The following is a 22,009-nucleotide window of genomic DNA, read 5'->3' on the forward strand; positions in this document are numbered from 1 at the left end:
ATATTATGAAGGATAAATTAGCCCACTAGCTTAAAAAAAAAAATTTCTCGTGCCTAGAAATATAAACAAAATTTTTAAAAACTTGGAAATATGGTCAATTCATATTTACATACGAGATGTTTATCATTAATATAGAAAGAATTTATTATTGAAAATTTCAAAATTTATAAGTAGTTAATCATTGATATATAATAATATATCATTGACAAATATAATAATCAAACTATAATAGAAAATATAATAAATATTAAGTTATTTACTTAGTTTGATCTTATAACACATGCTATATTTAGAAAAGTTTCTATTATAAATGGAATAGACGCAAGAGTCATAGAAACTTAACTTACTAGTTATCTAAAATTACTCCTCATGGAAGGCCCAGCGGCATCATGAATCCTAGCCATGCCCTTGATCCAAATTTCATCTTCTCTACTTCCCAAATGTTACGATGGATGTGCGGACATACACGTAAAGATAAAATTCGAAATGAGCACATACGCGAAAAAGTGAGGGTGGCACCTATTGAGGAAAAAATGGTAGAAAATCGGTTGAGATGGTTTGGGTATGTACAAAGAAGACCAAGGGAGGCACCAGTGAGAAGAGTGGAACATATAACTTTGAGTCCGATTAAGAGAGGTAGAGGAAGGCCTAAGAGAACACTCTTGGAAGTTGTTGAACGTGATCTCTTAATTAATAATATTCCTAAAAGCTTGATAAATGATAGATCACAATGGCGTTTTGCAATCCATGTAGCCGACCCCACCTAGTGGGATAAAGGCTTGTTGTTGTTGTTGTTGTTGTTGTTGTTGTTGTTGTTTTGCTTCCCAAATGGAAATTATGAATCCTCCTGCATCCAAAGAAGAAATAGATCTGCTCAACAGGAACATTTCCAAACTAGATGATGAATTGATAGACAAAGGCTCTGATTGTCATCCTCTATCAAAAATGCAAAATCAACCATGTATTCCACAACAAGAATAGCCAATGGAAGTTCAACTAGATGAAAATCCAAAAAATCAGGCTTAGCAATTCAAATCAACAACATCAATACAAGAAGCCAAAATACCAATCTCCTACAAAGAATCACTAATAGGCTACAATGGCTACTATGGAATCCACCCAGGAAGAGAAATTAAACACAGAAATGAATCTCTTGCTAAAGAATTCGAGCAAGAATGGACACCATCTGAAAGTACTAAGAAATTGATGGACCAATATCCTGCTCTACAGATCTCTGATGGAGAATGAAAGAAAATACGCATGCCTTGGATGGATGCTATTGTTATTAACATATTGGGTTTGTAACTCAATCCTAATTCACTCAAGCCCAGGTTAGCAAAAATGTGGCAACTTAAGGATTTTGAATTGATTGATCTGGTTAACTGTTACTATATTGTTAGAACTAAAGACAATTCTGCCTATGATAAAATTCTTAATGGAGGACCCTAGACAATATTTGATCATTGCATTTTAGTTCAAAGATGGTCTCCCAGCTTCAACCCAAACTCAAATACATTAGGCAAAATTGCTCTATGGGTTAGACTAACGAATATACCCATTCAGTGCCATGACAAAGAAATCCTTTGGAGGTTAGGCAATTGCATAGGCAAAACTTTAAAGGTAGACTCGAACTCTCTATCAGAAGCAGAATCAACAGACAAGAATGGCAAAACTGAATGGGGAAAATTCGTGAGAATAAGTGTTGAGGTGGATCTGCAAATGAAACTTGTACCCAGAATCTTAATTAGAGATGAGCTTTATAACATAGAGTATGAGAGTCTAAACCTAATCTGCTTCAGATGCGGATGTTATGGGCACAATAAAAATAGTTGCCCTCAAAATCCTCAGAATTAAACATCCGAGCAACCTATAAGGAATAATGGCACAAATTCGACCAAAAGCCATGACCAAGGTACAACCACTTCAAGAATCTTTGAGAGAGAGAAAGGAAATCAGAATAAACATATGAGTGAGCCGGACATTACCAGAAACTTTCCAGAGGAGGAGTTCAAAGAGTTCATGAGATTTTAGTGAGATGCGATACATTCGAAAGGCACATAAAATCCAAGAAACCTGACTGATAGCTGCCTAACACATCACAATCGAGGACCCAAGCAACCTATATCTGGGATGCGATTCAACGTATTAGCTAATCTGGAGCAAGAAATTGACGACCATAAGAGAGAAGAAGCTAGGACAAGCAACAGTCGACTTAAGCAGATGGCGCCCACGAAAATGGTCAGACAAGTATGGAGGAAGAAAGAAATATCTGGAGTGAAAAGGGCAAGACTGATCGATCAGGAAGCTATGACAGATGAAGCTACAGTTGAAGGCTCTAAGGGGAATGAAAACACTAATGGATCAAATAAAGGTCATAAAAAATCATAAATTGGGCCTAGCATTGAAAAATCCGCCAGCAAGAACTCACGGTTTGGGCCTAACTTTTCATGGAATGGGCCAACTATTGTAAACTTAGATAAATCCGTCCAAATCGAGAATCCACCCAAGAACGTGAACCCCAAACCCACTAAAAGAATACACAATGTTGTGAAAGGAAATAAAAGAGATTTGTCTACTACAGATAGGCCCAGCACCGAAAAATGCCAAGAATGAATCTGTTAAGGGAACAGCACTTAGAAGCATATCAAATGAATTTTATACCCCTGATTTTTCTATCTGGAGTAATGGTAAGTCTCGATTATCATATCAAAATTCTCTAAATCCTTCTAACCATCATCTTGACCAAAGAAAATCTCTTGACCTCGTGCCTAGTCAAACTATTTGGCCAAAAACTCAGCTTAATGAATTTGTTGATATGGAGCAAAATAATGAAATTACAGGATTGAATCCTGGAAATTATAAAGATGAATTATTGGATGACGATTTACTAGATGAGGAGTACCAGAATCAGGTTCACAATGAAGACCTGGATGATGACAAATTCAGTGATGATGAAATTGAAGTCACAGATGTCTAGCCTCTGTTCAGGTTTATCTAACCTTTTATTTACTTATGGATATTATTTGTTAGAATTGTAAAGGTACTTGTCCTAAAAGTTTTCCTAAGCATATTAAAGAAATAACTAGAACTTATAATACTCAAATTTTGATCCTTTTGGAAACTAGAGCTAGTGGCACTAGAGTCGATAATATTGTTAAAAAACTTGGCTTTTTTGATTGGATTCGCGTTGAAGCTACAAGCTATGCTAGTGGTATTTGGATTTTATGGAATAATGATATTGTCAATATTGATTATATTTCCTCTAATGTCCAACTTCTCCACTGCAGGGGTAATATTATTGGTACTAACAACTATTATTTGCTTTCTTGTGTTTATGGTGATCCAAATCCTGTTAACCGTGATCTCCTTTAGGATTCTATTAATTCTATTGCTCTAAATACTACTGATCCTTGGCTCGTCGTTGGAGATTTTAATTCTTACCTTTCCTATGAAGACAAATCTGGTAGTGATAGTTTTAATTGGAAATATATGAAACAGTTCAGGCAGTGCATAAATTCTTCCAAACTTCTTGAATTAAATTTCCACGGAGATAGATTTACTTAGGAAAAAGGGAAAATAAAAGAACAACTGGATTGGGCTTTCTGTAATATAAATTGAAGACTCAATTTTCACCAGGCCGATTCCTATCATCTTCTCAAATATGGCTGCAACCATCGCCCAATTAGAATCTAGCTTATCAGGAAGGAATATCAGGAGCACCAGAATATTCCCTTTAGATGCCATGCTGCTTGGTCTCTTGAAGATTCTTTCCAACCTTTGGTCAAAGATTCTTGGGGCACTAATGATTAGATAGAAGGGGTTTCAAAATTCACCACTTCTGCTCCCCTCTAGAATAAGGATAAAATTGGTAATATATCCACTAATAAGAAAAGGATTTTACGTTAGCTGGAAGGAATTGATAGGAGCAGAAACCAAAGTGACAGTTACTTTCTTAAGAAATTGGAAAAATCTCTTTGGGAAGATTACAATCAAGTCTTCTTGCAAGAAGAAATAATTTGGTTTCAAAAATCTAGATGTAAATGGCTAAAATGGGGAGATCAAAACACCAAATTCTTCCATGCTACATCTATTATTAGAAGAAAAAGGAATCAAATTCTTTCTCTTAAAGCTGACGATGATACTTGGATCCAAGATCAGAATGATTTAGAAAATATGAAAGTCACCTATTTTGAAGATCTCTATAGGGATAACATTGATGATAAACCCAAGCTTTTTTCTAAAAAAAGCTTCCCTACCCTATCTTCCATTCAACTTCAATCTCTTCATAGAGATGTGACGGACGAAAAAATAAAGAATGTTACCTTTGAGATTGGACCTTTTAAAGCCCCAGGCCCTGATGGTATCAACGTTGGCTTCATCCATACTTACTGGGAAGATCTGAAGCATAATATTATTCAGCTTGTTAAAAAGGTCTTCAAGGATCCTGATTCTATTAGGATAGTTAATGACACTTTCCTCACTCTTATTCCTAAGATTGACCATCCCACCTCCATGAAAGACTTTCGTCCCATTTCTCTTTGTAATGTGAGCTATAAAATAATCACCAAAATCCTCTCTAATCATCTACGTGCCTATATGAATCATCTTATTAGTGATAACCAATACAGTTTCATACAAGGGCATCAAAGCAGTGACAACATCATTATTGCCCAAGAAGTCATCCATACCATGAGAAAGAAAACGAGTAAAAAAAGATTCATGGCACTTAAGATTGATCTTGAAAAGCCTTTGATAGATTGTCTTAGAAATTCATCGATGATACTCTCGAATCTAATGGTAAAAATAAACACTTCAGGAATTTGATTCAAGCTACCATCTCTACAACCTGCATGCGGATCCTTTAAAATAGACAACCTACTAGAGAGTTCACACCTACTTGTGGCATTCGTCAAGGGGACCCTATTTCTCCTTATCTATTTGTCCTTTGTATTGAACGTTTAAGCCATTATATTAACAGTAGTATTGAAAACAATGAATGGAGACCTATTACATTAACTACTAACAGTCCCCATATTTCTCATTTATTTTTTGCTGATGATCTTTTTCTTTTTACAAAATGTTCTCTTACTCAAGCTGTTATCATCCAACAATGCCTTTTCGATTTCTGCAGTGCCTCTGGACAAAGTATAAACTCAAAAAAAATCAAAGCTCTTTTGTTCAAAAAATGTCAATATCAACAGAGCTACACAAATTAGTGGCGAACTAGGGATTCCTCTCTCTGGCAATCTTGGAAAATATCTTGGAATTCCTATCATTTACAAAAAGGTGTCTAAAGTCACTTTTGCCCCTCTTCTTGATAAGACGAACTCTCGCTTGGCAAATTGGAGGAGTAGATATCTGAATATGGTAAGGAAATCTGTACTTATCAAATCCGTTCTTTCAGCTCTTCCCAGCTAATTGTGCAGACTATGTTCTTATCGGATACTATTTTGTTAGAACTAAAAAAAATCTCCAGAAACTTTCTTTAGGATTCGACTGATGGGAATAAAAAACCTCACCTCCTGTTTTGGGATAAAATTACTATGGATAAAAAAGAAGGAGGACTTGGCCCTAAGAAACTGAAGAATCAAAACATTGCTTTCATCATAAAGCTTTGTTGAGGCTTAATCAATAAGCCTAATTGTCTCTGGGTTTGAATTTTACGTGATAAATACAAATGTGATAAACCCAAAATTCCCATGGTTGTCAAACCAGATAATTGTTCTTATACTTGAAGTAGCATTTACAAAGTCTGGGATAAATTCATGCTCCATGTAGGTTGGAAAATTAGAAAAGGAAATCAAATATTCTTTTGGTATGACAAATGGTCTCCGCTCCCTGAGCCTCTTGTTAAGCATGCATTTCCTAATGCCGATCCTATTCTACATGCTAGGGTCTCTAATTTTTCTAAAAATATAGGAGGATGAAATTTTGATCTATTAAGCCACTATCTCCATTCTGATGTGATCAAAAGTATATCTCTTGTGCAACCTCCTAACCAACATAGTAAAGAAGATGTCCTTTTTTGGATACCTTCCTCTGATGGCAACTTCTCTATCAAATCTGCTTATAAAGCTATGGAGTCACACAATGAGCAGCACTACTCTGACTTATGGTCTAAGATTTGGAAATGGCCAATATATAAAAAAATAAAATTCTTTCTTTGGAAGGTTGTATTAAATCATCTCCAACTCAACCTAGTACATACACTTGGAAATACTGACCAACAACGTACCTGTCCTTTTGGTTGTAACTCTCCTGACTCTTCTATTCATATTCTACATGACTGTGAAGAAGCTAAACAAAAATAGAGCACAAAAGAGAGAAGAGAAATTGGAGGAAAACAAGATAGAAAGGAACTTACAGTAGGGGCACAGAAGCAACACAGAAAAAACAAAGCATAGACATTACAACAAAAGAAAACAAAAGAAAAACAAAGCATAGAGGTTGCAGCAAAAAAAACGAGAGAAAAATAAAGCATGGAGGTTGCAGTAGAAAAAAAACTCGACTGCAAAGGAAAGAGAGAGTAAAGAGAAAAAAAGAGGAAGAAGAGAGCACGAAGTAGGGAAGAGACCGAGGAAGGAGAGATTCAAACTCAAAACTGAAGAAAATAAAGGAGCAGGAAGTACAGATGCAGCACGAAGAAGAAAGGAAAAGAAAAATAAGAGACCGAGAGTAGAAGAGAGCAAAAAAGAGAAAGGGGACGAGAGAAAAATGGAAAAGGAGAACTCCTAGAGGTGAGAACAAATGAAAGAAAAGAGGTTGGAGCTGAGATAGAGCACAAATGAGAATAGATACAGAAACATGTCGAAGGAGGTGAGTGAGCAGGGCCAAACCCACCATGGCAAAGACTATGTAGATACTCTACTGGCTCCTCTCCTCGATGTGGCCAAGCTCAAGTTTTGGTCTTTCTATAAGGCCCTCATCGCCGAGTTCATCGCCACCCTTCTCTTCCTCTACGTCACCATTGCCATTGTCATCGACCACAAAAAGTAGCCCAGCTCCTGCGACAGTATGGGCCTCTTAAGCATCGCTTGGGCCTTCAGTGGCATGATATTCATCCTCATTTACTACACTGCTAGTATCTCTAGTGGCCACATCGATGTGATTACGTTCGGGTTGTTCTTGGCTAGGAAGGTGTTGCTCATTCGAGCTTTGGCATATGTGGCAACTTAGTGCTTGGGAGCTATTTGCAGTACTGGGCTAGTCAAGGCATTCATGAAGCACTCGTATAACTCTCTTGGTGGTGGCCTAGCTGTGGACATGTTGCTTTGGAAGAATTAGTGCATAGGGGTTATGGTTCTGGTTTTGTCAACGGTAATATGGATGGAAATTAGGCAATAGTATTCTATAGAAGATTTTTATGCCTTCAAATAAGTTAAAGAAGATGGAGTAAGGTGCAAGTGGATCCTTACGTCTAGCTAGAGAGTGTAGAAATGGATGTTCAAGATATCAAGTATTACAAATTTTTCTTTTGCTGGGATGTTGTTGTTTATATTCAAGGCTAGATGGTGTGTTAGTTCTTCAAAAGTAAGAGTTGGCGAGTAGCTTTGTAATAGCAAAGAGCATTGATTCTCAGCCTGATCTCCGAAGGTTGCAGTCTAAATTGATGGTAAGATTTTTCTCTTAGATCTCTTTAGTCACAAAACTTGATAGTTGTTAATTTATTCCATAAACTCTTGAGTGTATTTTACTACAGATATCAGTAATCAGTATGTTTATAAATTAGTATTTCTAAATGCCAAAGTTGCTGGTTGTTTTATTATCTTCTTTATTTACTTGCATGCTTATTATGTCACCACAGGAAAGCAGCTCCAATTTTTTTAGATGAATTTTGAATTTTGTAATTGAAATCCAATAAAAATAAGAGAGTATATATTTGTTTGTTACTTTGTGAAATTTTAAGAATTTTTGTAGGCATTTAAAGTAATCTCATACCATGTAAATCAATAAGATTTTGCAAGTATGAAGATCTGACTTGTATATTTAAGATGGGTTCTAATGGCTCACCATTAAAGTTAATTCTCTTTTTATAATTTAAATCAATAAAATATTTAAATCTCATGTGAAATTTCAAGAAGCTTCATTGAGAATTAAATTAAGTGCGTTATCATGTGGGATAATAAATCATTGCAGATGTAATGATTATCAATTTAAATAAATAAATGAATTTTTGTAAATAAAATAATAAATGTTTTTATAATATTAATTAATTAAATTAATAAATTTAAATTATAATTATACTGTCTAATTAGATCTTTTAGTCATGTGAGATTGTTGAAACTCCGTAGACCTTTAGGATAATCGTACTACCGTGTGAGTCAATAAGGTTTCGCAAGTATAACGATTAAGATTTCTATATTTAAAAATATACGTTATATAATTATGCATTAAAATATATTTAAAGTAAATATTATTTAATTCTTTTATCGTGTGAGATTTTAAATCTTTGCAGATATTTAAGATAATCTCGTATCATGTCAATCAATAAGGTTTCATAGATATGAGAGTAAAACTTATATGTTAATATGGGTTCCAAAGGCCCATCATTAAAGTTAACTCTCTTTTTATAATTCAAATTAAAAATTTATTTAAGTTCTATATGAGATCTCAAGAATCTTCATATAGACTTAATTAATCACATCATCGTGTGGGATAATAAATCCTCGCAGATATAGTGATTTTGAATTTATACGATAAATAAATGATTTTTGTAAATAATGATATAATACACAATTTAGAAAAATTAATTAATCAAATTAATGTATTTAAATTATAATCGTATTTACCGATTATATCTTTTAATCATGTGAGATTTTTGAATCTCCGTAAATTTCTAAGATAATCATATTATCATATGAGTCAATAAGATTCTACAGATATAACGATTAAGTTTTTAAAATATATATATAAATTATATATTAAATTAATTAAATTAAAAATGTACTTAAGTGTATATTATTTAATCTTTTATCGTGTAAGATTTTAGAATCTCTGCAGATATTTAGGGTGATCATATTACCTTATAAGTTAATAAGGCTTTGCAGGTATGATGAGTAATATTTTTTGAAAAAGTCTATATGTACATACATACTTAAAAAATTATTATTAATATTTGAAAATATACATAATAATATAAATAAATAAATTAAGTTGCTAAATTATTTTATCGTGTAAGATTTTGAAATCTCCACAGATATATAAAATAATTATATTACCATATGTGCCAATAAGGCTCTATAAGTATTGCGATTAAATTTTCAATCATAAAATATAAAAATAAAAATAAAAATAATTTTTAAACTCTTTTCTTTTCTTTATTCCAAAAATTTAAAAATTGAGAAAATAATTAAAATTAAATCACTTTTTTTGTAATTTAAAACACTCATATCAAATTTCAGAAAATTATTTTATTTACAAAATGGTGAATTATTTCTAATTAATTTCTCTTAAAAAAATTTTCACCCACAACTTTTAAGCCCGAATTACGTGGACTTTGATCCCCATCACAGGGTACGTAGGCCTCAAAGTCAGACTCTGAGTCAAGTCCTCCCTCATAAATAAATAAATATTCTTCATTTTATTATTATCATTTTTTAAAACACGTGAATAAGAAAGGGATAATTAAAATAACTTTAAAACTATATTAATTTAGCACAACAAACTTCAAATAGCCATTCTCACGAACGGGTATTGTGAGGTGCCTAACACCTTCCCCATACTCAATTGACTCCCAAACCTATTTTCTGATTTCGCAGACCATCCTTATCCTCCTTTAATTGGTTTCCTAAGATTTCCCTCAAAATTTTGGTAGCGACTCTGTTCCATCTGGTTCTCACCCCAAAGGCCAGAACCTCTGCTCGTGTGCTGTTCGCGTCGCATTTTCTAGGTGCAGCATGCCTACTTGAGCTTCATTGTCACTTGATACTTTGTATTATTGATACACATACTTTAAGAGACTTTTATGTGTTTATATGTAGGGGCAAATAAGGAAGAAAAGATTATTAATGGCTAAACGAAAAAAACTAAAAGACAAATGACAAAGCAAAGAAGAACCTAGAGTAACACAAATGCAATAATTGATTGAAGAAGCTTCCAATGATCAAGAGCATATGCATTTCAGCCAAAGTTCCCTTTCTTCTCTTCATATGTGGCATTTATATGTTTTGCATAGGCCTTAATCCAGTGTGGGGCAATCTACAAGAAATACATGAACCTCAAAGTGACTTTCGCTCCAAGACTACTAACTTAGCTTGAATTGTGTCCAAGTTCATTGGCATTTCCTCTCAATTGAATATGTTATTCTTTTGAGATATTTTCATGCCTTCTATCACATGAAAGCAATCTTATTATGCTCCTTTGCACGACCACAACTTGTACAAATAAGTGGTCTTGCATTTCATTTAACACACTTGACTCATCAACATAGTTTTGATTGCCTATTCCCTCTCATTTTTCTCTCAAATTCCAGATTTCTTTCTTCAGCCTTTCTCTCCACTTTATTCCATTTTCTTTCTTTTTCCCTAGCCATATCCTTCATCTCAATCAAGTATTCAAGCTATGGAAGATGAAGCCGCATCTTGAATTTTTCTAAACCTTCCCTTTTGATTTAAATTGTTGTAGCTTCTTCTCTTCTTCTTCTTTGAATTGTTAATTCATGATTAATGACTGTACTTCTCTAGGATTTAGGTTTCACATTCATGGACAAAACTTATTAAATAAGAGATGATGTGATTTTGATTCTTGAACTAGTTATGCACTTCATGTGTTTGAGTTTATGACTCAATGATTTGATGAATGAATACATGTTTTACTTTCAATCTGTTGTTGAATGCCTTGTCATTAGCCACTGTTTGGGATTTAAACTTTGGTTAGTATCATAACATTGGTTAGTTTAAGTTCTTAAACATGATCAAAGCAAGAGCTAGGATTAGTCTTAAGAATTGAATCGCATATTGACGTACCTATTAGGTAGATTTGTGTGTTGTAACTCTAAGTAGCCACTAGGGTTCTAATTACTCATCGCCTAGTCTTTATGGTCATTGAGACACTATCACACACCAATTGAAGAAGGCAATTTAATCTCAAACAAGGTAAAGAGAAACAATGATAGAAGTGGTGAATTTATATTGGGAAGCTACCTTTTTAATGTTTGGTTGAACACTCACATTTCTTGTTTGCTTACTCATATAAGACCGACATCTTAAATCTAGTTTTCCTTCTTAAACTCTTAAACTCAAATATGAATCTTAACTTGTATTGGTCATTAAATTGAATTGATTGCTTTTGCTTGCTCCTTGTGGATGTGACCTAGGATGCCTCTATTAGTACATTCTAATTTCTTTAATAAGTTTGATACGAATTCTTAAAGAAGACAATTATTCGCAAATAAAGACTAACACGAAATGGTTTTTTCTTAAATGAGACTTGTTATTAATCCTTATCTGCAAATAATTTTCTTCCTTAGTCCTTGGATGTGATTCTCCCTATATATAATGTAATGAAAGTTAATTTTATTATACTTTTATTATTGATTAATTAATAAAACTATCTATTATTACATGTTTTGTTATGTTTGATTGGTTAATTTATCAACAATGATATTTTTTTTGGCTTGGAACAAGTAAAGATAGCTAAAAGTAGTTATTTTGATAATACTTTATTATTTAAAAAATAAATAAAATTGCCATATTGTATTGCTTTAATATAGTTTAAGAGGAGGGGTGTTCTTGAGATTTTATATTTATGTTTCCTTTTCTATTACATCCTTGAAACAAGTCCAACCATTTTCTTCACCAGACATTAACAATTTATTTAGTACCCAAAAAAGGTTTTAATTTTTCCACCACCTTTTTTCTTCTTTCCTCGCTTTTTCCTTCCTCCGTTACCAAACGGCCCTACCTCATCCACCAGGAATCTCTGCCTTGTATTGCCCCTGCCAACCTTTATTGCGGACATAGACTCAATTATTCTTAGACTAGAGACACACTTACGTTATCTTATCGATTGCTTATCTATGATATTTTAAAAAAAAGAAAAAAATAGAAAAGAAAAAAAAATTCAAAGACTTTTTGAGCTGCGTGTTGACTTAGAGGCACGGGGTTCCCCAGTGAAATTTCCTTACGCAACTACCAGTTGATAATTATATATGAAACACTCCTATAGTTTATATCAGAGACCCTCTAACATCTCATCACCTCTGAGTTTCTCTGAAACAGTTTGAGGATTCAAGATAACCCAAAACCAATCAAAATTGTATGTGAATTCTCAACTTTTCATTATTCCTTTTGCCTTGAGGATAACTCTTCTGCTTCTTACTATTTCTTTTGTCTGAAATTTTTGTTGTTCTTTCAATTTTGCAGATTTAGCTGCGGATTAGAGTTGGCATCATTCGTGGCCAGCTCTGACCTTCTCACTTCTTCATGTAAGCTTATCTCAGATCTAGATGTTGAAACCCATTCAGACCAGAATCTGTTCTGCAAAAAAGTTAGCAAAGAATCAGGTTTGACAATTATAGTGTTTCGGTCAACCCAAAATCATGTTCAATCTGATTTGCTTCTTTTTTCGATCGACATGGACGACAATCTCTTCAAATTTATCTGTTCCAGAACCAACCCCAACTTCTCTCTTAATCGGTCTGTATTTTCCCTGTTCAAGAAATACCGAACCCAGGTTGGTCAACTAAAATCTGAGGTACGGATTTCTTTGTCTCTTTTTATAACCTGAGATCCAAGAGGAGTTATTATGAGTATTTTTTTAAAAAAGCAATTTGACGTGCTTTTGTTTAAGCATATTGATTTGCTTGTTAGACGATTGAACTAGAACAAAATCGTTGTTCTGATTTGTTTTGCAGTTCCTCTTATATTTCTGTTTTAAGTTTGTGTACTAGAGGGGGAAAAAAAGGAAAACATATTTGTAAGTACTTATAATTTTACTTAATTTTCAATTAAGTCTTGCAGTTTATTTTATTTTAATGAAGCCCTTATAGTTTAATTAATTAAATTTTTTAATTCTTGAAAGTTAAAATCATTACAGTTTTCTTTAAAAAAACAAAATTAAAAGCTTTTATATTTTTATTAAATGATTATATGACTTCACAATTAATTACATAATTTTTATAATTCAAAATTTATATAATTAGGTTGTCTTTTAAATACTTTTTTTATACTTACAGAATTTTCATAACAAATATAATAAAAATATAAATAGTGGATTAAATAAAATTTTCTTTTTTCTATTTTGGCTAAAAGTATTAAATTAAATTTTCTGCAAATTCTAAGAGTATTTTTGTTTTGTAAAATTTAATAATTTCATTATTAATTTTAACCTTCAAGGGTCAATATATATAATAAATGAAACTATAAAAGTCTGATTAAAATAAAATAAGATATAGGGACTTAATTTAAAATTGAGTTAAATTGTAAGGCCTGCAATTATATTTTTCCAAAAAAAAAAGGCTGAACTAAGTAACATTCATTTAGTTAGGTCACTACTAGAAAAATAAAATTTAGCGAGGGACAATGCCATTTTTCCTAGTTCAATTGCATTTTAGCAAGAAATTTTGTCCTTCACTAAATTTGTAGCTAAAAAAGGCTTGCTAAATTTAGCGAAGAATTGTATTTTCCTCACTAATTAGTGAAAAATTTAGCAAGGGACTAAATTCCTCGCTAAAATTAGCTAGAGATTGAATCTATTGCTAATCCCTCGTTAATAATATTCAAAATTTAATAACTTTAGCGAAGGATTAGTCACTTGCTAATCCCTCGCTAAATATGTCTATATTTAAAAATAATAATGCCACATCACCCGCCATGTGTACATCAACTTGCGACGTGTCAACAACAATCTCATGCCTTGTCAACCGCCATGTCACCTATCATCTCATACCCCATCACCCTCCACATGTGTGACAACTCATGACATGTCATTGTTCACCTTGCGCCATGTCGCTTGCTTCTTATTATGTCATATATTCACTATGTTGATGCCAAAACCAAGACTTAAACCATTGACCTCAATACCTTCCAAACCTTATGTTCTCCTTCTTTACCAGTTGAACTAAAAAGTATCTGTAGTCATTATATGATAAATTAAATATACATTATTTAACTATATAAATATGTCAAATAATATACTATAAGAATACACACATATATACATATTAAATTTTATTTTTAACTATTAATATGTTAAAAATATTTATATTTTATTTAAATTATTCTTTATATTATATTTTTAATGAAATATTATTTTATTAATGAAAATCAACTAAAAATAAAGAAAATATTAAATAATTTATTATGAATATTTTAATTAATTTTGAAATAAAAATAATTAAATATATAATTAAAAGTTATTGTCAAATTTTTTTTGCAATAATTAATTAGGGACAAAATCCCTCGCTAAATATCTTATTTTAGAGAGGGATTGGCAGTTCCTCGCTATTTTTTCTCTAATTATCTTATTTTAGAGAGGAATTGGCAATCCCTTACTATTTTTCTCGCTAAGTTTAAATCAAGCTATGCAATCAATATCCCTTGCAAATTTCCTCACTAATTTAGTATTTTCGAGAGGAATAGACGATCATTTGCTAAATTTTCTCACTAATTTAAATTTTTCTAATAGTTGGTGTGGGAGCAGTGGTGGAGGAGATAAGGAAAGGGGGAGCCATTCTCTAATTTTTTTTTTTTGTAAAATGAAGAAGTTATATGAATTTTACCCCTGCAATATATTTGTTTACTAACAAAATTTAACTTTCCCACCAATTTTTAAATATACAATGATATTTGAAAAGAGAATAATTTCTTTTGCCCAAGAAAAAAGATACTAAGCATACATAAGATCTACTTTAGTGAGCATGCAATTAAGCTTTTTAAATTGAACACATTTTTGGATTTAAATCATTAAATGCTAAAAACATATGCAATCCCTTTTGAGAAATTTTACTCTTCAAATTTTTTTAACCAAAAAAAAAAATGATTGTGATATAAATTATAGCATTATGAGCTTGATATGTTCAAAGACCCTAATTTTCAAAACTTGACTAATATAAGTGAATTACGTCAAATTTTTGTGGAGGTTGAAAATTTTAATTCTTATTTACTGACGATTTCTTTCCACGAAAAATAAATGAGCAAGACTTAACTAACAAAAGTGCATATTTATTTTAGTTATATATTTATTATAAAATACAATATGAATATGTTGAAATATTTATGTATTAATAATTATATATATATATATATATATATTTAACCTTCAAAGCCTTCCTTAATTTAAAAATTCTTACCCCAAGCCTGTGTGGGATTTTGTTATATAACGCAGATCGATCTCAAAAAACCTGTAATTGTTACTGGGCATGCTATTGGAGGATCAATTCCTTCTCTTTTCACTTTATTGCTGTTAGAAGATGTGAAGCCAACAGCAGACAAGCGTCCACTCTGCATCACCTTTGGTTCTCCACTTCTTGGAGACCAAAACCTTCAACGAGCTTTATCGCGAAGTTCTTATTGGAACTCTTGCTTTCTACATGTGACCACTCTCCACGAACCATTTCTCTGCTCCTCAGTTTCTCACTACAGACCCTTTGGAATATCCATCTTCTGTTCTAATCATGCCTCTGCCTGTTTTGAAAGCCCTGATTTTATTCTGAAACTAAAGGATATGGTCCAACCGAATGAACAAGGATTGCAAATTCGTGATTATGGAAATATTGTCGAGAATCTCAATCGCAATGCAATTTGCAAAGTGTCTGATGTTCCCAACATCCCTCATTCTCATGAACTCTAGGCAATCCTCAGTTCGCAATTGTGGGCTCTGGGATTTCCACAATTCCAGCAGGTAACCCAACCCTTATTTCTAATCATTCTAAGGAAATATCACCCTTCTTTTTTTTGTGTGTGCAGGTATGAGAGACTTGAGCCAATGTGAGAAATCACATATAAGATATAGTTGAGTTTAATAATTAATACTTCTTCCAGTTTAAAATATAAATATTTTCTTCCAACTAATCTTGATTAAAAAAAAAGTAACTTAATATTGGACATTATTACAAAAATAGTTTATGGGAGCGCTCATTTTGGAGCGCTTAAATAAAAAGCGCTCTAAAAAATAGGTGCAAAGTTTTTCGGAGCGCTTAATCTATAAAGTGCTCTGAAGATTGAAACCTATAGGAGTGCTTTTTTTAAAGCGCTCCAATATCAATTAAAAAATATAATAAATCTATCAGAGCGCTTTTACTTAAAGCGCTCTTGTAGGATAAATTGTGAAAACAAAAAATAAAATATGCTATATTGAAGTGCTTAAACTAAAGCGCTCTTACATGAGGATTTATGGAAGCGCTTTCATATAAGCGCTCCTATAAGGTAGAGGGCATTTTGGAGTGCTTATATGAAAGGGCTCCAATGAATTAAAAAAATAAAAAAAATTAAATTAAAAAAGACCTTTCCGAGCGGTTTCTTCAGAAAGATAGAGATAGAAGCGCTCCTGTATGCCTTACTTAAAATAAAATAAAATTATTTTATATTATCAGATCGTGAACCTCCCCATTCGGCCATTCCCGTATCAGTTTCTATTTCAAACCCTAACCTTTCAATAACTCTTCCTTGCCATCAACCAACTGACCAGAGTCTTTAGTGCCGGTGCCCCTTTGTTCAGTTCCCACCGTCGCCGTCGAAGTTCATTCGTCCAGCTCGCTGTCAAGCGTCTGTCGAGTCACCTTCTAAAGTCTGTTGTTGCAGGCATCAATTCCTTCAAGTCCCCCTGTCCGTGTCCTATCAGTTTTCACGCATCCTGTCTTCGATCTGTGCTGCTGGAAGTACAATCTGCACTGTGGAAGTCTGATTTGCATAGATTTTAACCCAGTTCATGTCTCATGCTTCAGTCTGTACCACCAATGCCTGTTGCGTTAAGTTCGCCACCTCGCTTTTTGCTGAATCTCAGCTGTCGCTTGCTTCAGGTCTGAAGCTTCCCGTCGCGTGCTCCAACCTGATCGAGTTCACCACCTAACCACTTTCAACTCTTGCCTTCCTGCCTCTGTCCGTCCCTCAAGGTACATTTAATACTTCGAACATGATTAGCTCAAAAAAAATCTACAGTGTCATTCCTTGGCTATCGAGTAGAGGAATATCCTAGGTATATATTCGTTAATTGTTTTATTTCCAGAGCTATTTAGAGCGGCCTCTATCAAATCTTCGGATAATGCCTCTTTGGGATAATTTCATGGCTTACTAAGACCATCATTTGGAATTCTCCTTGTGCTCTAGATGTTTTTGTTCAATATATTATTGCCACTCTCCTTCATTTGGGAATCCAGACGTAAGGCTTTGGGTGAAATTTTTCTTTATTATTTCTATTTATCAAGAATAAAATAGTAGTTGGTAAAAAAAACGGAGAATAAAATAGTGCAAAAGTAAATAATAATTTATTGAAATTTTAGCTGGCAATATATCTGGATCCAAATGTTGTGAAAACTACATTTCATTACACAATAAAAAAGTGAAGCTAGTTTCCCAACAGGCCAACACATTGTTCAAAGAGGAGTTAGTACCTTTATGCTATCATCTAGTCACAATCACTTGAAATTCCTGTAAAATTTTTTTAGTAACTGGATCCTCATTACTAGTTGAATGTGTGAGCATGCATATATTAAGTTTAGTGCTTACTGATAAAATATGGTTATATTGTGGTTTCTAATTTATTTTGGCTAAGTTAGTGGGCAACTTAAGGGAGCTACCAATCAGTTTTTTGAATGCCTTGATGGAATACGGAGCTACCAATCAGCTTTAGGGAGCAGTGGAATGTGGAGCTGGAAATATTCTATGTTTAGCGCTATCACTGCTGCATCTACCGTGGCTTCTGGATCTTTGCATACTACATCTAGTACTTCATTTTGTTAATGTCTATAAGAATTAGTGAGCAACTTAAACCATGCACTTTACTCTTCAATGTCTTTCACATCATGCTCTGTTATTATTATCTACTTACAGTCCTATTTCGAAGACCCATTTTAATAACACATGTGAAGAACATAATTTGATGTTCTTGATTATAAATTCAAGGAAAAATAGGACCTAGTGGATTCAGATGAAGTGGATAACACACAGGTATTGTGTCATACGTATAAGGATAGGGTTTAAATAACGGCATTAATTGTGTCTTGAGCACTCCTAAGTCCTAACATGCCTTGTGATCCTACATCTTTTATGATTACTGCTTATCTTCTGGGCCACTTTGATGCTTATTACTTTTCTGAAACCAAACAGTCTTTGCCAACTCGAACTGTTTTATCTTTTACATTTGAAGGTGTGGTTTGAAAACAAGATTGGGCACTTGAAAAATGAAGTATAGGGGAGTTAATTTAATTAGGAAAAAAATATTTGGGCTAACTGGGATGTGGTAGAGATTTGTTAGGATACCAATGAGGTTGAAAAAGGGTGAAGCTTACATGTTTTTCAGTTAGGTACAAATTCATCAGAATATTGAAGGTGATCTGCAATTTTAGTTGATTAGTTTTGTTGATCTGCATGTCATATTTTTATTGAAGTTTTAAGCCTTTAACATTATTCCATTCTCTTGAGCATGGTGAAGTGGTATAGTAGCAGTAGAAGCATAAACGAAGGGTTGAAAAGGAGAAGCAAAGCGAAAAGAGAGAATCAGAGAAGAAAGGATTATGAAGTTGATCAATTCACTACGTTACGAATGTCATGGCATGCATTTACCCTATTAGACTAGTTGTCAGTTCTTGGTCGAACCTCAAATGAGGCGGTCTAGCTCAAAACACATCGCATGATAGTATCAATGACACATCTATCTATTTACATGTTTATAAAATCTTCTGAGTGTTATGATTTAGTTGCAATACTTTTATCAACGCATAAAACTCTGACCCTTTGATTGGTTTAAGCCTTTGATTGGTAGGATACTCTTTTGTCGCTGCCCAAATTAGCCTTGATTTGAATTTTGTGGCTGGAATTGTTGGTGATGAATTTTTGAAGATATGAGGTTTGGAGGCAGACGAGAATAGCCTTGGTGTTTTTAGTGATGATTCATTTGATTTTTGTTTGAAAGCATAGCTGTTCAATCCTTGAGGAGTCTAATGGTTCAAAATCTCATTAGTTTGTCTACGTACGATTGTTATATATTAAAAAAAGTTGGAGTATTATTGCTTTTTTATTGCTACATCTTTTTAAGTTTTAAGTAGGTGAATAACTCAATTTAAAGAGAAAATCCAATTATTTGTGATCAATGGAGCATAGAGGAAGATTTCCCTCCCAGTTATTAGTTTTTTATGAGAAAAATTATGGCAACTCCTCATTGTTCCAAAGTTACAAATTTGTTTAAAATTACCATTTTTATTCATTACTTGTTTCCAAATTACCCTTGTTGTTTCCTATTTTTATTGGACTTTTGTGATGTAAACTTCTGTTTTGTTTATTTTTGCAGGTTGGCTGGCATTGTTGATGGTGGCAATTTTTTTTTAAATAATCTTTTTTTTTTAAATCTAATGTTCAAAAGATTGTGGTTCTTGAATCCACAAAAATATTGTATTTTTTAATTTTAAATGGAAATATATTTTTTATTATTTTCCTACTTTAGATTATTGTACATTAATTTATGAAGCTTGAAGCTTGTAGTAATGAAAAATGAAAATAATTTTTTAAAAAAAAAATTAATGAGGCTATGGGAGCACTTTTATTTATAATGCTCCTATAGGATGCCTATGTGAGTGCTTTTGATTATAAGCGCTCCCATAGGTATCATATAGGAGCATTTATATATAAAGTGCTCCTGTAAGAGGAGTATTAAAGAAAACATACAAGAGCGCTTTTCTGAGCAAAGCGCTCCCATAGGACACCTCTTATAGAAGCGCTCCCTTACATACAGGAGTGATGGCTATGGGGGCACTTAAAAAGCGCTCCCGTAGGTTAAAAATAAGCGCTTTGAAAAGCATTTTTTGTATTAGTGGGAGGAAAAAAAATCATATTTTATCCTTTGTATTTATTAACTTGAATTCTCGTATTTGTGAATTTAGGATCTTTTTCTCACTTCTCATAAATTGAAACTACAGATAAAAAAAGGGAAACAATATATATTTTTATGAAAATAAAAATTTTCTTGACATGTGGATTATTGTTAAAAGGTGATTATAATTTGGAGAAGAGGGAATAAAAAATAAAGGACAAGGAGTCATAAATTTAAGTAGTCTTGGATTAAGATTTGGCTCCCCATCATTCCTCAAACTGAATGAGGATTCAATCTAACCTAATTTTTGAAATTCCTGTCAGGAGAATTTGGTGAAAGAACTGCATAAACAGGAAATGCTATTGATTAAGAAGAGTCAACGGTTTAAACCGAACAAGAAGCTGAATGACATGAAAAGAAATATGGCTGAGTTGGGATGGTACAAGAAGCACACAAAGAATGAGAGAAATGGGTACTATGAAAGTTACAAGGATGGATTTTTCCCTCGTGACCAGGACGCTATCATGCTCATAAAAGTACTTAACGATTATTGGGAAGATATGGTGCAAGAGGCAGAGAAACAACCCCAGAAAGAAGGTGAGAATTTTCGCACCAAATGGCTATATGGTGGGACTAATTACAGGAGAATGGTGGAACCATTAGACATTGCTCGGTACTACAAGGAGGGAAAAAGAGACTACATAAAACAAGGAAGATCTGAGCATTATAAACAGCTAGAGAACCGGTTGGAATGTGAGCCGCGGAGACAACCTGAGTCAATAAGTGGGACAAATATAGGATCTATATTAACCTTGGATTCTTGCTTTTGGGCACGTGTGGAAAAAGTGGTTGTTTTAACTCAAAACCTTAAGGTTATAGGAGATCAATCCAGTGAGGCAGAGAAGCGAGAGGCGATGAATAGTTTGGATGAGTTTGAGAAGCATGTTTATGGGTCGCTAAAGAAGTATGCAGTTTCACCAGAGATTTTCTTGGCTGGAAGTAGCTTCGTGCGTTGGTGGGAGTAACTATAGAATCAAGGGAGCTTCACATGACTCTGAAGTTGTCAGCTTCATGAAGAATCCAGCCAATTATAAGAAGTATGAGGAGGGTGCTTACGATTTCCCGTGAGAAAATAGGCCTTCTGAATTGATCATTCTACGCAAGATTTGAGTACGTTAGGATCTCATCACTTCATTCCGCTTTCAATTTGTGTTCTATTTCTTCAAGTGGTTTTTGCTTATCTTTTCTATTTTGAATGGATGCTCATAAATTATTGTGTCTTTTAACAGAATTTAAGTATGATTTCAACTGGAACTGTGCTTTTGGGGAAAATATCATCTAAGAACCCTGGAGAGTTCTTATAAGAAAAATTAAGAAACCTTAAAAATTTAAAATTTCACTACATCCCTGTACCTATCTAATAATAAGATTTTTTGAGAAAAAAATTTAATTACCCCTAAGATTTTATGAATGCATAAGCATGTAACCTTTTAAGTTTTGACAAGTAACCACATATAATAAACAACAACTCATCCCAAAATAAACAAGTTGCAAAAACATGGCACATGTTTAATTGTACAAATGTCATTCTTACGTAAAGAAGTATTCATTCAAGTTTTTAGCAAATAATTTTATATAATTAACAATAATTCATTCAAAATTAATAAGTGACTATAACTAATAGTGTATGTTTAATTGTATAAATGTTAGTCTTGCACAAACAAGCATTTGTTCGTATTTTGACAATTAACCATACAAAATTAATAACAAGCCATTTAGGATTAACAATTAACTATATAACTAATAACATATTTAGCTCTATGAGTGTTAGTCTTATTTAGACAGGTATTCATTCTCATTTTGACAACTAATCATACAAAATTAATAGCAATCCATTACATGTTTAAATTTTATTAAAAATTAGGCATAATTGTATCTTTTCTCACAAAATTTTATTTTCAAATAGATACTAAGGGAATACAATTAAATTTCATATTTTTAAACTCATTTTTTTTATATAAAAACTCTGCAGGGTTCTTTAGATTAT

The 22,009-nt window shown here is 32.9% G+C and overlaps 1 protein-coding gene across 1 annotated transcript; it reads left to right on the forward strand.

Moving 5' to 3' along the window:
• The first annotated feature begins 6,804 nt into the window (after positions 1–6,804).
• On the forward strand, positions 6,805–21,301 carry LOC129302756 (senescence-associated carboxylesterase 101-like). Its single transcript, XM_054941640.1, has 3 exons — positions 6,805–6,992; positions 12,363–12,693; positions 20,286–21,301. Exons 1-3 carry the CDS (start codon positions 6,805–6,807, stop codon positions 20,985–20,987), a joined length of 1,221 nt encoding a protein of 406 aa, XP_054797615.1. The 3' UTR covers positions 20,988–21,301.
• Positions 21,302–22,009: the final 708 nt, after the last annotated feature.

This window comes from Prosopis cineraria, unplaced genomic scaffold (genome assembly GCF_029017545.1).
Source record: "Prosopis cineraria cultivar Desert tree isolate PC_DT_omini unplaced genomic scaffold, ASM2901754v1 PC2, whole genome shotgun sequence".
NCBI classification, from domain to species: domain Eukaryota; kingdom Viridiplantae; phylum Streptophyta; class Magnoliopsida; order Fabales; family Fabaceae; genus Prosopis; species Prosopis cineraria.